Consider the following 14,792-nt stretch of genomic DNA (forward strand, 5'->3'; position numbering starts at 1 on the left):
TTTTCCTTGCCCCATATGTCAGGTGCCCCCCAAATGGGGAGCAAATATATATATATATATATATATATATATATATATATATAAACTGTAAATCTATAAATGCACCTTAGAAACATAAAATTTACCTTCAACTAAAATCAAATACACCACAAAGGCTTTTGAGTATAGTGAAGGAAAGAAAAGGTATAGAAAGGGGGCTGGCGGGTGGGTAACCCGGACTGTAACAGTGAATACACTTGAACATCTACATTTATGGTAAGTGTACACAACTGTACTATGTTCTTAGTGTTTCACTGTTGCAGTCATTACATTTGGGTAGAATCCCAAAGCTATGGATGGGAGGATGGAACTAAACAGCATTCGGAGCAGCTATAAGGCCCTGCAGGACTGCAGTGGTAAAGCCTGCCCTGGATTTAGAGAAGAGAGATGAATGATAATGCTTTGTGAACGTATGAACTGAGCTCCAAGTAGCAGCTTCTAGAATGTCTTTGGTTGGGACCCCTTTGAGGAAAGCAAGTAGAGGCAGCCCTGGTGGAATGGGATCTGATCCCCTTGGGCACAGGTTTACCATGGTGCAAGTAGCAGAAACGAATGCAATGGCTTATCCATTTAGAAAAAGTCTGCTTTGATATAGCCTTCCCCTCTGATCCTGCAGCAAATGCTACCAGTAGTTGCTCAGACTTTCTTAGAGATCTGGTCCTGTTTAAGTAGAATCTTAGTTGTCTGTGTACATCCAGTGAATGCAGAATCCGCTCCCCTTGTTCTGCGGATTTAGGAAAAAAGTTGGCAGGTGAATGGTCTGGTTAAGAGCCACACTGAATGCCACCTTAGGCATAAAAGGATTGGTCGAGGGCCACCCTGTCCGGGTAAAAAATAATGAAAGGCTCCGCTGCCATGACAGCCTGCAGTTCTGATACCCTTCTAGCTAAAGTGAATGCCAAAAGAAAAGCGGTCTTCCAAGAAAGAAATTTCATATCCGCAGTAGCAGCTGGTTCAAAAGGAGGCAGGTTGAGTTTTTCCAGCACAAAATTGAGGTCCCATGCAGGAGTTGGTGCTCTCCTGGGAGGCCTTAAATTTTTGACCCCTCTGAGATACTGTTTTAGCAGTGGATGAGAAAAGTGGGGAGGCTCTGTTTTGTAATGAGCCGAGATGGCAGAGGCATGGATTTTTATTGAAGAAAAAGATAGGCCCTTGTCAAGCATCTCAGTTAAGTATTGTAAAATCTGAGGAATATTGGGCTTTGCTGTGTCTATTCCTTGTGTTTGGTTCCAAGCACAGAATCTCTTCCATTTATCAGCATAAGATTTTCTAGTACTAGGCCTTCTGGCTTCCAAAATGACATCCATCACAGGTTTACTGACAGATGTGGTTTGAATAATTAGTTGATTAGCCATGCTGCAAGATTGAGTTTGGAGCGGAGTGTGCAGAATTTGATAGTTCTGCTGAGACAATAGATGAGGTTTTTGAGGCAAGTACTACGAAGGAAGGTGTGACATACTCCTTAGAAGTGGGTACCAGTGTTGGCGAGGCCAGTCCGGTGCAATTAGAATCATTTTTGGTTTTTCCTGTCTGACATTTAGTAAGACCTTGGAGAGTAGAGGCAGAGGAGGAAAGGCATAGACTGATAGGTTTTTCCAGCTGAAGGATAGAGCATCCACTTTCTATGTTTTTTTTTGTGATGACTTCTTGTGCAGAATTTGTCCAACTGACAGTTTTGGGGAGAGGCAAATAGATCTATGTCTGGGCTTCCCCATTTCTGTGTTAACATGCTGAAGATTTGTGGATCCAGTTTCCATTTGTGTGGGTCCATAAGATTTCTGCTTAGGTAGTCTGCCAGAGTATTTTGCTTTCCTGGCAGGAATTGAGCTTGAAAATGTATTTGGTAAGTCAGGGCTGTGTTCCACAAGGCCATGGCTAGTCTGCAAAGGGGGTAGGAATGGGTACTCACCCTGCTTGTTTATGTACCACATAACTGTGGTGTTGTCTGTCTTTATTGGTAGTTGTCCTGGATGAAGTAAGTCCTTGAAGGCTGTCAGAGCATTCTGAACAGCTAGCATTTCTTTCTGGTTGATATGTAGATGCATTTGGTTTGGGCTCCATTTGCCCTGAATTCATCTCCCTGCCAGGTGGGCCCCCCCAAGCATAGTCTGATGAGTCTGTAGTTAGGGTTTGGGTGGCATAGGGTAGAGTGAATGACAGTCGCTTGTTTTGGTGACATGTCTCTACCCACCAAAGAAACTCCTGTTGTAGGCAGGGAATGAGAGGAACCATTGTTTCCAGGCTGTGACACTGTTGACTCAAACTTTTTAGATACCACTGAAGTTTACTCATATGCAGTCTCGCATATGGAATTGGTAGAATGCAGGATGCCATGAGCCCCAAAGCCTGCAGAATTTGTCTTGCAGATAACTGGGTTTTTGTTGCCACCTGGGTTTCCCTGAGTGGCTCTGTTGGACACAGGAAAGGACCAATTCGTAGTAGGCCAGTGCCTACTGAACCTGGGTGGCTGCACTTGCAAGAAATCTTTTACAGTTTGCATATATTTAGCTTTGTCTTCCATTTTATTTAAAACCTCTTCTGCCTTATTACCAAACAGACTATCATGCTGCAAAGGGGCATCCTACAATTTAGCTTTAACATAATCAGGAAGATTTTGCTCCTTGAGCCAGGCATGCCTTGCTATCACAGATCCAGTTACGGCGGCCCTGGAAGAGGTCTCCAAGGAATCAAAACCACATTGCAAAGTATGCTTTCCAACCTGTTCTGCTGAATGCAATAAATCTAGTTTCTACACAATCAGAAATCAACATCATTTTCTGATTCAGTAAGCCCATAACATGCTGTTGATATTTAAGCATATGAAACTGGCAGTTTAAAGCCCTGATTGCCAAGGCTGCAGACATATAAACCTTCTTACCCCATCTATCCAACGCCCTAGAATCTCTATCAGAAGGGGTAGGATTTTTGGCTGTAGAAGCCTTAACACCCTTGGGACCCTGAGTAATAGTCTCAGGATCAGCAGCAGGATTTTTGAAAATAAATTTGTGGGAGTCAGGAACCCTGTAATATTTGTCTATCTTACTAGGAGCCAGAGGCAGGGAATCAGGAGCCATGCTTGATTCTGAGAACACATCAACAATGTCTAATACAGGAGGTATTGCCAAAGGCCTATGCTGAGGAAGAAGGAAATCCCTAAGCCTCTTTTTTGATTCAGAGAAGTCCTGACTCTTCCAGTGAAAATGTCCCCTTAAAGTATGTATGTCCCCTTAAAGTATGCAAAGTCTCTCCAAAAGAGTAATCCTCAGGAGGAGATGCAGATGGGATGGATTCCTCTGCATCAGAATCCTCATAAGGTGGAATAGAAAATTCCTGATCAGACGAAATGGAAACCAGATCTGAAGATTCTTAATCAGTGCCTTGCCTAGGCCTCTTAGCAGGAGGGTTGGGAACCCCTGATCAAGGTAATTAAATCCTCAGCCATTTTGATCATTTGTTTTTTAGGCATAGGGGTCTGAGCACGTGGCTCATGCACCTTTTTTTAGACACAGAAGTTGTTTTTGACCTTGTTTTTGTTGATGGCTGTTTAATATAAAAATGTTGATGCCTGAAAACACCCTCAGAAGGCGGTGCCTGCTCAGTGGCTCCGGACCCATCCATACCGGCGACTGGCTTAGGAGAAGCTTCATCGGTTTTGGACCTAGACGGTCTGTCTCGGTCTTTTTCCTTGCGTTTTTTGTGAACTCCGGTAGTCGGATTGCTAACCGACGACATTTCAGGGTAGTTTAATCTTGAACCAAAATATTTAGAAGCAAAAATATACCGACGCTTAATAGTACGTTGGTTAAATTTAGCACAAAACCGACAGCAAGGCACGTTGTGATAAGGGCCTAGGCAAGGAATACAGTACAAATGAAAATCCTTATGAGGTATTTGCTTCCTACAAGTAATGCAATTATTAACTTTTACTGACATCGGTAAGGAGCAAGAAAAAGTTTCCCCAATGGAGTACTTAGCTTTAGTTTGAAAACTTTGGTTCTGAAACTCGAAAATGAAAATTTCAGGAGTCGGCCGACTGGCACTTGCGAACTGCTTCTGCTTCGGGCACCGCGCGGCAAGAAAGACTGATTAAAATGGCATTGGCTGCATGTTTTATACCCCCTGACGACCATGGAAGAGAGCAACCGACGCAGGACCCAAGACTTTGTTATTCAGGCCGACTGAGGGCAACCTGCCAGCAGATTACCCAAATGTAATGACTGCAACAGTGAAACACAAAGAACATCAGCAACAGTCATCACCCTCCACAAAGGTGGCCTAGTAACAGACCCAGGGAATTACAGACCCATAAACATGACCAGCTTCATTTGCAAGACCATGGAATGTATCATTATGGACCTCAAATAAAGACAGGCAATCTCCACACCCTGGATCCTGCATAATTCAGCTTAGTCAAGGGCAGATCCTGCCTGTTACATTTAGTGAATTTTTTTGAAAATGTGACCAGGGCCATTGATGAGGGCAACTCTGTGCACACTGCATACCATGACTTGGCAAAGGCTTTCGACACAATCTCACACTCAGGCATTATTGATAAACTTAGCAAACTAAATGTAAACCTCTTTTTTGTAAGATGGGATTGCTAATTGGCTCACAAACCGGACACACACTATCAAAGTGGGCAACTTCACATCCACCAGCAGACCTGTTACCAGCGGGGTGCCACAGGGTCAGTGCTGGGCCCCCTATTGTTTGGTAATACTTCTCGGTAGTTCATGTCATAACTAAGGGGTTGTGGCTGACCAAGTTTGCAGACGACTGCAAACTGAGTGCAATTACTGAATTCCCAAATGTCAGTATACTCCAGGAGGGTCTTACACAGAGTGGTGTCTTAGTCACTGTCTCAAACTCAGTGCAAAGAAATCCATCACCATTCCCTTCAGCACAATGTCCCTTCACACTATTAAATCAATAATACCCTAAGCACCCACGAAGGGGCAAGGGATTTGGGATCAGAAGTTTACTGCGACCTTAACTTCGACCACCATGTGTCTACTGTAATGTGAAAGGCGTTCTAGGTAGCACACTTGATTAGTAAAGGCATCGGCTTGAGAGCCAAAGAGGTTATAACTACTCTAGACTCTGCAATAATCCGCCCAAGATTAAGTATAACGCTTAATTCAGCATGTACCATACAAAGCACCTGCAGCAACTGGAGAGACCTCAGAGGTTTCTAACAAAGATCACGGGACTCCAGAACATGCCATACACAGAACTACTGAAGTCCTTGTCACTTTTAATCCATCATATAGACTTCTTAGGGGGACTTGTGCCTGGCTTACAGAGCAATCTGACCCAAACCTAATGAATTTGCTGCATATCCATAAATCAAATGGGACAAGGGCCACCAGCTCCAGGGACCTAAATATGGCCCGAGACTTAAACAGGACATGCGGGAGGGACAGATTTATCTCCCAGCGACTGTCATATCTTTAGACTAGGCTACCAAATCATGTGAAACACAGCACCTCTATGACACTGTTCAAAAGGAACCTGGACGAGTGGATGGGGGACTGTAAATTCTTATCGGGAATAGTACCCACAAACCTCCTGGACATGGGCAGTAATTACTAAATGCAATCTTGGGTATTAAGTAACATTTCTATGGTATTACACATTGGGATTAAATGGCTAGACTTGAAATAACCTCCGTCTCGACAGCCTAGTAATCCTCCTATGATCCTATGATTTCTAAACATAGCCCCTAAAAATACATCTATTTTGGAAAATCAATTTTGTTGTAAAATCCAAGGGAGTTGCCTTGATGTTCTTAAAGAACAAATTGTCATAAACAAGAAAACTGGTTGCACCCTGGATTTGCTTACACATTCAAAAACTTACTTTAGAAACTTAACAATGGAATTATACCTACACAAACAAATTTTTCTTAAGCATGTGCTGTACAGCAAAAGAAAATGCCCTTTTGTTCATGATCTCTTTTACCGAATGCAGTGAGATTAGTACAATTTTATAAACTAAACAGGCACTTAAGATAAACCAAAAATACCTTGAGTGGGTTAATAGCTCAGTATTTTAAAAGCAGCACTTTAAAACCTGTAGCAATGGTAGCCTCAGCTCAAAAGGAAACGCGACAGGGAACAACTGAGGAATGAGTGGGCAGGATTAGTCATTTAGAGGCTACACAGTAAAATCCAACACATCCTGGTAGTCATCTCTTTCAGAAATGGAAAGGCCTACACTCTCGGGAGGAGGGAAATGCTGAAAGCATTACTACGGAAATGCTGCAGAAAGTGCAGAACATCTGCAGCTTTGCCATGACACCACTTTGGAGAGAGGGAGAGTTGGATTTCTCCTAAAGCAGAGTCTGCACATCCTTGTCAAACACAGAATGAATGCAAAGATATATCCAGTAACTTCCCACCAGGCATGCACAGCTTAAGGTAAAGATGTTAACTGGAATATTTAGGAAAAATATGTTGGAAGATTAAAAACATCATCAAGACACTTGATTACGAATAAAGTTCAGCTCCATCAGTGGCTCTGTTATACACTGTCAAGTCTAGGGAGTGTGTGTCAGGCATAGCAACAGTTATCAAGCCCTATTTCACAGACATGCAGTCACGAGTGAAGAAATCAAATGACAAGTGTTAATTCACAAGTCCAAGTACAGGCAGAAGTTATTCTAAAATACACACAGTTTCTGTTTGTATTCAGTCTTCTACTGTAACTTTGGTATCTATTAATTTCTTACACAATGATGTCAACTTTGCAATAAGGTGTTAATACTCTAATCCATTCATAAACAGTACAAGTTATCTGAATTACAGCAATACCTCCTTTGGTTCTACTTTAACTGCAAGTTCAGACGTCAAAATATTAACTAGTCAACAGAGGAGGATCACAGTGGGTTAATTTATTTTACAGTTCTGCACTTGGATTAAGACATTCTCCATTAGATTGGTATGCTACTTTGGAAACAGCTTGTTCACCATGCAACAGCATGTAGCTTCACGTTTTGCAAAGCTCAGGCTGTGCCACATAACATCTACAAAAACATTTTAACAGCCCACTCACACCCTTGGAGTTTTGTCTTGTATTTACTTAAAGGTTTTAGCTTGGCAAACAGATACAGAAAGTGTTTTTTATCCAGGATTCTGTTCTAAGAAAATAAGGCAATTTAAAACACACATGAATATGAATCTATAATGCATGCCAGAAATTCAGCCGTAAAGACACTTATAACTCCCTCTTATTAAGGCAAAAATGCCACACTTAAAATGTATACAAACCTCTGTGCAGTTCACCCTTTTAAGGGAATGTTTTCTCAATGGTCAGCTTCCTTCCTTACCAGACTACAACATGCATGTAAGCTACTCTAGTTGTACTCAAGACTTCTATACAACCAATGTGCTTGCCATTGGGGAGGATGACCTTATGGCATTCTGTATGAACTCCATTAGACTACTGACTAAATTCACTAAATACATACACACAGAGAGAAAAAAAAAACTGTGAAAACTACTCGGTTTAACCAATGCTTTTTTTTTTTTTTTTATTTAGCTGTACAAATTTTGGCAAGAAGTAAACTGAACAGGTCTCTCCACAGTATTTCACAAGAGTTGTACAACAGTTTTCTTAATATTAATCTTAGTACTGTATTTCCATCAGGCTCCTGTTCTCATTCCATAAAAAACAACTGAAGTTTGTATGTGTACTCATTTTGATGTCTGCATAATTAGCTGCAAAGGACAGGATCATTAAGCAAACAATGTATTTTACAGTAAAACCCTGTATTAACCTCAACTGGCATACAGTTTTAAGAAATACAGCAACAATTTAAAAAAAAAATGTCTCAAGAAAAACCCAGGAGTCTCCCTAACAAACCAAAATAACATAATAGGTAAAAACAGCCAAGCTGTGATCTCTTTTCCAATCTCTCATATCAGAAACCTTCACTTGTTTCCTTCTTTAAAGCAAATTTCCTTTTCCTATACTTAGCTTGTACTTTAAGTGTCTGGAATGGGTGGTTTCAGCTTCCTGCAATACGGAAGGCTGTTAGCCAGTACACAGTGTGGTTCTGTTACACCCTCAGTGCACATTATGCTAGCACCAAGCCATTAGAAAGAAGTTAATTATCTTATCTAGATGCATACTGACCTACGAGACTTATAAAAAAGAGCTGTTTATCTTAGTAATGTTGCCTGATTATTAACGGCAATTTGCAAAGCTTAACTTTTTAGCAATGGCAATGCACTATAATTAAAATTATGCCTTTGTTTTAGCCTACATATCTTGGTTTCATACTTCTAAATAAACAATTAATTCCATGCCGTACTTCATTTTAAACTCCCCATTAAGGATTACTAACAACCATGTTGCTGTACAGCACTTCTAAAACTGTAAGCATGACAATTTTAAACAATAAGTAATGTATTCCTCTGCATTTGCTCGGAGAGAAAACATTTCCTGAAAGCTGCAGGATTGCACTTAAAATGCAATACATCATGAAACTACTGCTAAATTAATAAATAACCCTCACCTCACACAAAGGCCCTGAAAATCCTTGTAGGCAGCGACAATGAAATCCATTCACTAGGTCTTCGCAGGAACCACCATTCTGGCAAGGACTGCTTGCACACTCGTTAATTTCAGTCTCACAGTTTTTGCCTAGAAATCCTTTTGGACAATCACAATGATATCTCTTTCCATCAGCCTGAAAAATAAAATCACATTTAATAACCAGCAGCCTGAAAAAAAATCACATTTAATAACCAGCAATAAGAACTACAACAAAGGTTAATCTGACAGTGAGGACACTGAACATCCATTCCCATAAGTCACGAGAAATCCCATACAACTTGTAACCTGTTCACATCAACAATCCTACCCTACCCTTTCAACTTATAGAAAGTACCTTTCTCAGACGTTCACCATACTTTACTTCAAGCACCTTCAATGGTCAGAAAAAGATGGAAAATAATCTGTCCATTTAAACTATGCATTAGGAAAGGACTATGGACCATTCCAAAAAAATTACCAAGAAGCAACAAAATACTGCGAAGCACATCAATAAAATTAAACAGCAGAAAAGTGAAACTTACTTCTCAAAGTAAAAAGTCAAACCCACTTCTGTAAATAGCAAAATTAACAAAAAACTGAGGGTTATGCTACTCTCCTCAGTATGGAGAACTCACAAAAACAAGATCAGGTACAGGGTAAGGTATCACCTCAAAAAGTAAAAGACAGTCCAAAATTAAAAAAGGTAGATCAACCAGATAGACAAAGCGTAAGAAGAAATTACCTTTATTCAAACGAAGTAAGCGCTTTCACGTTATATAGAACGCTTCATCAGACTTTAACTTTGTTTGTAGGCACCTTTTACCTTGGTCCTTTGGGTCAGTATGGAGAGCGTTGCAGTAACTGAAACCTGGTTCAAACTGGCAGACAGCATCCCAAGCGCTGCACAACTCATACCACGGACTGAAACACAAAAGGAGTGGGTGTATCCATATTCAATGATACACCTTCAGGTTAGTGGTGCAGCATGATACTTCTGAGATCATCCGTGTGCACAACGGGCAAATCAAATCTGCAGCAAATGACCACCACTCCACCTTTCTGGAGACACTGGAAAACAAGGTACTACACTACACACCCTGATATTGGGCAATTTCAATTACCCTACCATTCACTGGGAAAACTACTAGAGTACAAATTCCCAGGCCCAGCACTTCCTGGAATTCATCAACTCAAACGCCCTGGATCAGCTGGTAAACTCCCCTACCAGAGGTGAAAACATATTGGACCTGGTCACCACCAACATGGGCGACAGGTGTTCCACACCGGAGGTCAACCAGTCACTGGTTAGATCAGACCATAAACTAATCACTCTGGATGTCCACACCCCACCACCACCCCCAACTTAGGAAACCACAGTAAAAAACTTTTCTAAAGCAAACTTCACCTTACTTAAGACAGAGGTGGTAAGTTTCACAGCCCCCACGCTAAAGGATAACGCTGGCCAAGATGCAGAAACCTTTACAAATGCACTCTATGAGCACCTACAAGGCTGCATGGATCGTGCCATCCCTAGCAAAACCAAGACTCACTCCCCTACGAGAAGGAAACCAGTTTGGTGGACCCCTGCAATAAACAGGCTATACAATAGGAGGAAACTAGTTCAGAAAAAAAGCAAATCCCAAGAAGGAAAGACATCCCTGATCAGTATCAGTAAGAAACTAAGGTCCCTCATGAAATCATCCAAGGCTAACTTCAAAAGAAAAATAGCCAAAGATTCAAAAGATAACCACAAAGCCTTCTTTAGCTATGCTAAGAATCTAAGTGGCAACTCGCAGATATGCAAAATAGCACAAAATATACTGAACCTATTGATATTGCCAACATCCTGGCAGATAGATTCAATAATGCAAACTTCACCCCCCCCCACCTCCAAAAGGGCCCATAACAATACCAGAAAAGTGTAGTGTCCCAAAAATCACAGACGCACAGGTGAAAACAGCCCTTTCAAAAGCCAAAAACACAGCGTCAATGGGACCAGATGGTGTCCCAGGCTGCGTCTTGCACGAACTACAGAACGAACTAACCCCCCACCTAAACACGCTGTTCAATCTCAGCCTCTCCACAGGCTACGTGCCCATAGAATGGCGCACAGCAACGGTTATTCCTCTTCACAAAGGAGGGGCCACAACTGCCCCTGGTAACTATCATCCCATAAGCCTGACTAGCCTAGTCTGCAAGGCTATGGAGCGCATCATCATGGAACTCATTAACAAAGACAATGGGAACCTCCAAACACTTGACCCAACCCAGTTTGGCTTTAACGGCAGATCATGCCTACTAAACCTGGTTGACTTCTTCGAAACTGTCACCAAGGCCATAGACGAGGGAAAGGTGGTTCACACAGCCTACCTTGACCTCGCCAAGGCTTTCGACACCATTCCCCACTCGGGTATTACAGAAAAGCTCACCAGCCTGAACATAAACCCCTATGTCATGAGATGGGTTGCCAAATGGATTACAGATATAACTTGCACAGTAAAAATAGTGGGCTCCAGGTCCAACTCTAAACCAGTCACAAGTGGTGTCCCGCAAGGCTCGGTCCTGGGACCCCTACTGTTCAGCATATACTTCTGAGAAGTACAGGCAAACACAGGAGGACTATGGCTATCCAAGTTCGCCGATGACTGCAAACTGGGAGCCATAATCGAGACTCTGGCTGACACGGACATCCTCCAAAAGGGCCTTACTGAGACGGACACCTGGTGTCAAAGTCATGGCCTCAAGCTAAATGCCAAAAAATGCATAGTCATCCCATTTGGGAAAAACAAAACACCCACAAATTACCACATAGGTGGCAGCCCCCTTAATACAGAAGAGGTAATAAGAGATCTGGGGACCCAGGTAGATAGTAATCTCTCCCTTGACAATCATATTGCCAAAGTAGTTAGGAAGTACAATGCCCCATTTGGGATGTACCTCACAAGACACTTCCCAACAGCTGGAAAGATCACAAAAGTACTTCACCAAGAAGATTACTGGCCTCAAATTAATGTCCTATGCAGCCCGACTGAAAAAACTCCGGCTGTACTCAGTGGCATATCGCTTACTCAGAGGTGATCTCTACCTGACTTAACAAAGCCAAGTCCAACTCAGAATTGATGGACATGCTCCACCTAAAGAAATCCAAGTCACTGCAAGCCACGCGTTCTAGTTAGCTAAACCTCGCCACAACAATAAATAGAACATGCTGGAGGGATAGATTCCTGTTCACAGAGACTCCCCATGCTTTGTAACAAAATTCCAAATTACATCAGGCAGAGCCCCTCACTAACAGTCTTCAAGAGAAACCTTGACGAGTGGATGGGTAACAGAAAATACACCCCTGGAATCACTTCATTGGCTCTGCTTGACAGAGGATCAGTTAATCAATGGGGTGGCGAAAGTCGACACACTCTGGGCTAGGCTTATAAATGCCCTCAGGCAGATGGCCTAGTACCTACCTATGAACCTATAAAATGCAGCGAATATCAGACTGAAAAACAGCACTCACAGCAGTGAGTGTCAGAGTTATCAGAATAAAGTATGGAAGACCCTTGAAGTGTCAATAGCCAGGCTGAGAACAGTACTGCAAACCCTTTAAGAAATGGTGATAACCTAGGGTGGAAGGAATGACGGGAAACGAAAAAAAAAAAAAGTGGGGGGTGGGTGGGGGGTCGTATACCAATATTCCAGCTTATTAAAAAAAAAAAAAAAAAAAACACTGGAATCAAACAATTTACTCTACATGGGGAAGGAAGTGTTGATTCAAGTAAAACAACGGAAAATCCTCCTTAGGCTGCAAACAGAATGCAGACAAAAGAAAAAAACGCTCTAATGGAATTACTACACAATGAAAGAGCTAAAATAATGCTTTGGTACTCTGTAGTGCTGAGAGACAGCTGGCACCTTTACTTTCCCAAATGTGCATCATGTGGTTCTGGAACTTGAACGTACGGGCAGTTAAAGTAAATGTCTATGGAAATAGTCAAATACAATCTCTCTCGTTTTTCATGCACATTGAAGAACAGATGTCTTAGTGAGGATAGGGCAGTTAAGAGTACAACAATCAAATATTCCATACATGAGACTTTGTACAAGGACTGGGAATGATGCGTTTCTCAAGCAGCACACAGCCAGAACTGATGCATGCATCATACATCATCTGTTATAGGGACTCAAGGGAGGGCTATCTATCCATCCATTTTTTGTTGACTGGGTTAGTCACACTAGGCTAGTGGCCTCTTTTCAGTGGAGACCTGAGGTAATAATTCTACAACTAATAAAAATTTGGCCAGTGGACTGGAAAACATCACCTGTTTGATAAGTGCTGGGGGATCTTTTACATCCACCTGAGCTATCAACAACGCAAACAAATGTGACTTCAGTTTCATGCGTCATCTGAAGGGCAAAACACAGGAGTGCAGCACCACTTTAATGCTGTGTTAACACTCCAATCAAGTGGAGTGGGAATAGAACCCACATCTTTCATATCTTCCACCACCAAAGGTGAGTGTACTAACTGTTACAATGGACGCGGCTTAAATTGGAAGATCATGATGGTTGTCTTAAGCATAGCCACTAGTAATTAGCTCTTGCCCATATGGAACAGATGAAAGTACAGTTGTGTACACTTACCATAAATGTAGATGTTAGAGTGCATTCACTGCTGCAGTCATCACACTTGGGTTATCTGCCTGCAGGTAAGCCCTCAGTCGGCCCGAATACCAGAGTCTTGGGATTTCTACGTCGGATGCTGACGCCTCTTCCATGACGTCAGGTCGTCTGGGTATAAAACATGCAGCAGATGGCATTACATCAGTTTTTCTTGCCCTAGCGGTCAGGAGCCTCCACAATAGGAAGCAATCACATGGTGTGGAACACCTCCAGTATAAAGTAAACACCATTGCCATATGATATGGCCAAAAAAGAGGATAGGTAGAAAGTATAGAAAAGACAGGGGGCTGGAGGGAGGCTAACCAGGATGACAACAGTGATAATACACTCGAACATCTACATTTATGGTAAGTGTACACAACTGTACTATGTTCTTTGCGTTTCACTGTTGCAGTCATCACGCTTAGGTAGATTCCCAAAGCTGAGGAAGGGTGGAGGCAGTCAAGAAGTATTAGGGCTGGCTAGCAGGCCTTGTAAGACTGCTGTGGCAAATCCAGCTCTGGATTTAGAAAAGATGGGCAAGTGGTAATGCTTGGTGAAGGTGTGTACAGAACTCCAGACTCCCCTGAGAAATTCTGCAGAGGTTGAGGTAGACCTAGTGGAATGAGGTCTGATCCCCTGTGGGATAGGTTTTCCATGGTGTTTGTAGCAGAAATGGATGCAGTGTGCTATCCATTTAGAAATGTTTTGCTTTGAAATGGCCTTCCCTCTGTCCCTGTAGCAAAGCTGACTAGCAGCTGATCAGATTTTCTGAAACGTTTAGTCCTGTCAAGGTAGAACCTGAGCTGTCTGTGCACATCCAAGGTGTGCAGGATCCTTTCCCCTTTATTCTGAGGATTAGGAAAAAAGGTTGGTAAATGGATGGATTGGTTTAAAGCCACACTGGATACCACCTTTGGCATAAATGATGGGTTAGCCCTGAAGGAAACCCTGTCAACATGGAAGATAATGAAGGGTTCCACAGCCATAAGGGCCTGTAAATCAGACACTCTTCTTGCTGAAGTGACGGCTAGAAGTAAGGCTGTTTTCCAAGAGGGAATTTTAACACTGCTGTGGCAGCAAGCTCAAAAGGGGGGAGCGTGAGCTTCTCTAGTACAAAGTTAAGGTCCAGGCAGGAGCAGGAGCTCTCCTTGGGGGGTCTTAAATTGTTAGCTCCTCTCAGGAACTGTTCGATCAGAGGGTGAGAGAAGAGGGATGTCTCAGTATTGTAATGAGCTGAGATGGCAGAGGCATGCATCTTAATTGATGAGAAGGACAGGCCTTTGTGGAGCAGCTCTGCTAGATAATCTAGGATTTGAGGCAAGGTGGGCACGGCTGTGTCCTTTCCTTCAGACTGGCTCCAAGAACAGTATCTTTTCCACTTTTCTGAATAGGATTTCCTAGTACTAGGCCTCCTGGTCTCAAGGATAACATCCAGCACCTGTTTGCTGAGGGTTGCTGATGATGTATTCAGGGAATAAGACAGGCTGCTAGGTTCTGGGTTTGCAGCTGAGGATGCAAAATCTGTCCCTACTGCTGGGACAGCAGAGAGGGGGTCTGAT

At 42.5% G+C, this 14,792-nt stretch overlaps 1 protein-coding gene across 1 annotated transcript in view; it reads right to left on the reverse strand.

Moving 5' to 3' along the window:
• Nucleotides 1–14,792, reverse strand: part of JAG2 (jagged canonical Notch ligand 2) — a gene marked incomplete in the record, with an annotated part of 565,751 nt that overhangs the window by 109,855 nt on the left and 441,104 nt on the right. Inside the window, 1 exon segment of the mRNA XM_044074368.1 lies at nucleotides 8,558–8,731. Within this exon segment, the coding sequence (XP_043930303.1) occupies nucleotides 8,558–8,731 (174 nt within the window).

Source organism: Protopterus annectens, chromosome 6.part0 (assembly GCF_019279795.1).
Source record: "Protopterus annectens isolate FY-2018-M chromosome 6.part0, PAN1.0, whole genome shotgun sequence".
Lineage (NCBI taxonomy): Eukaryota > Metazoa > Chordata > Ceratodontiformes > Protopteridae > Protopterus > Protopterus annectens.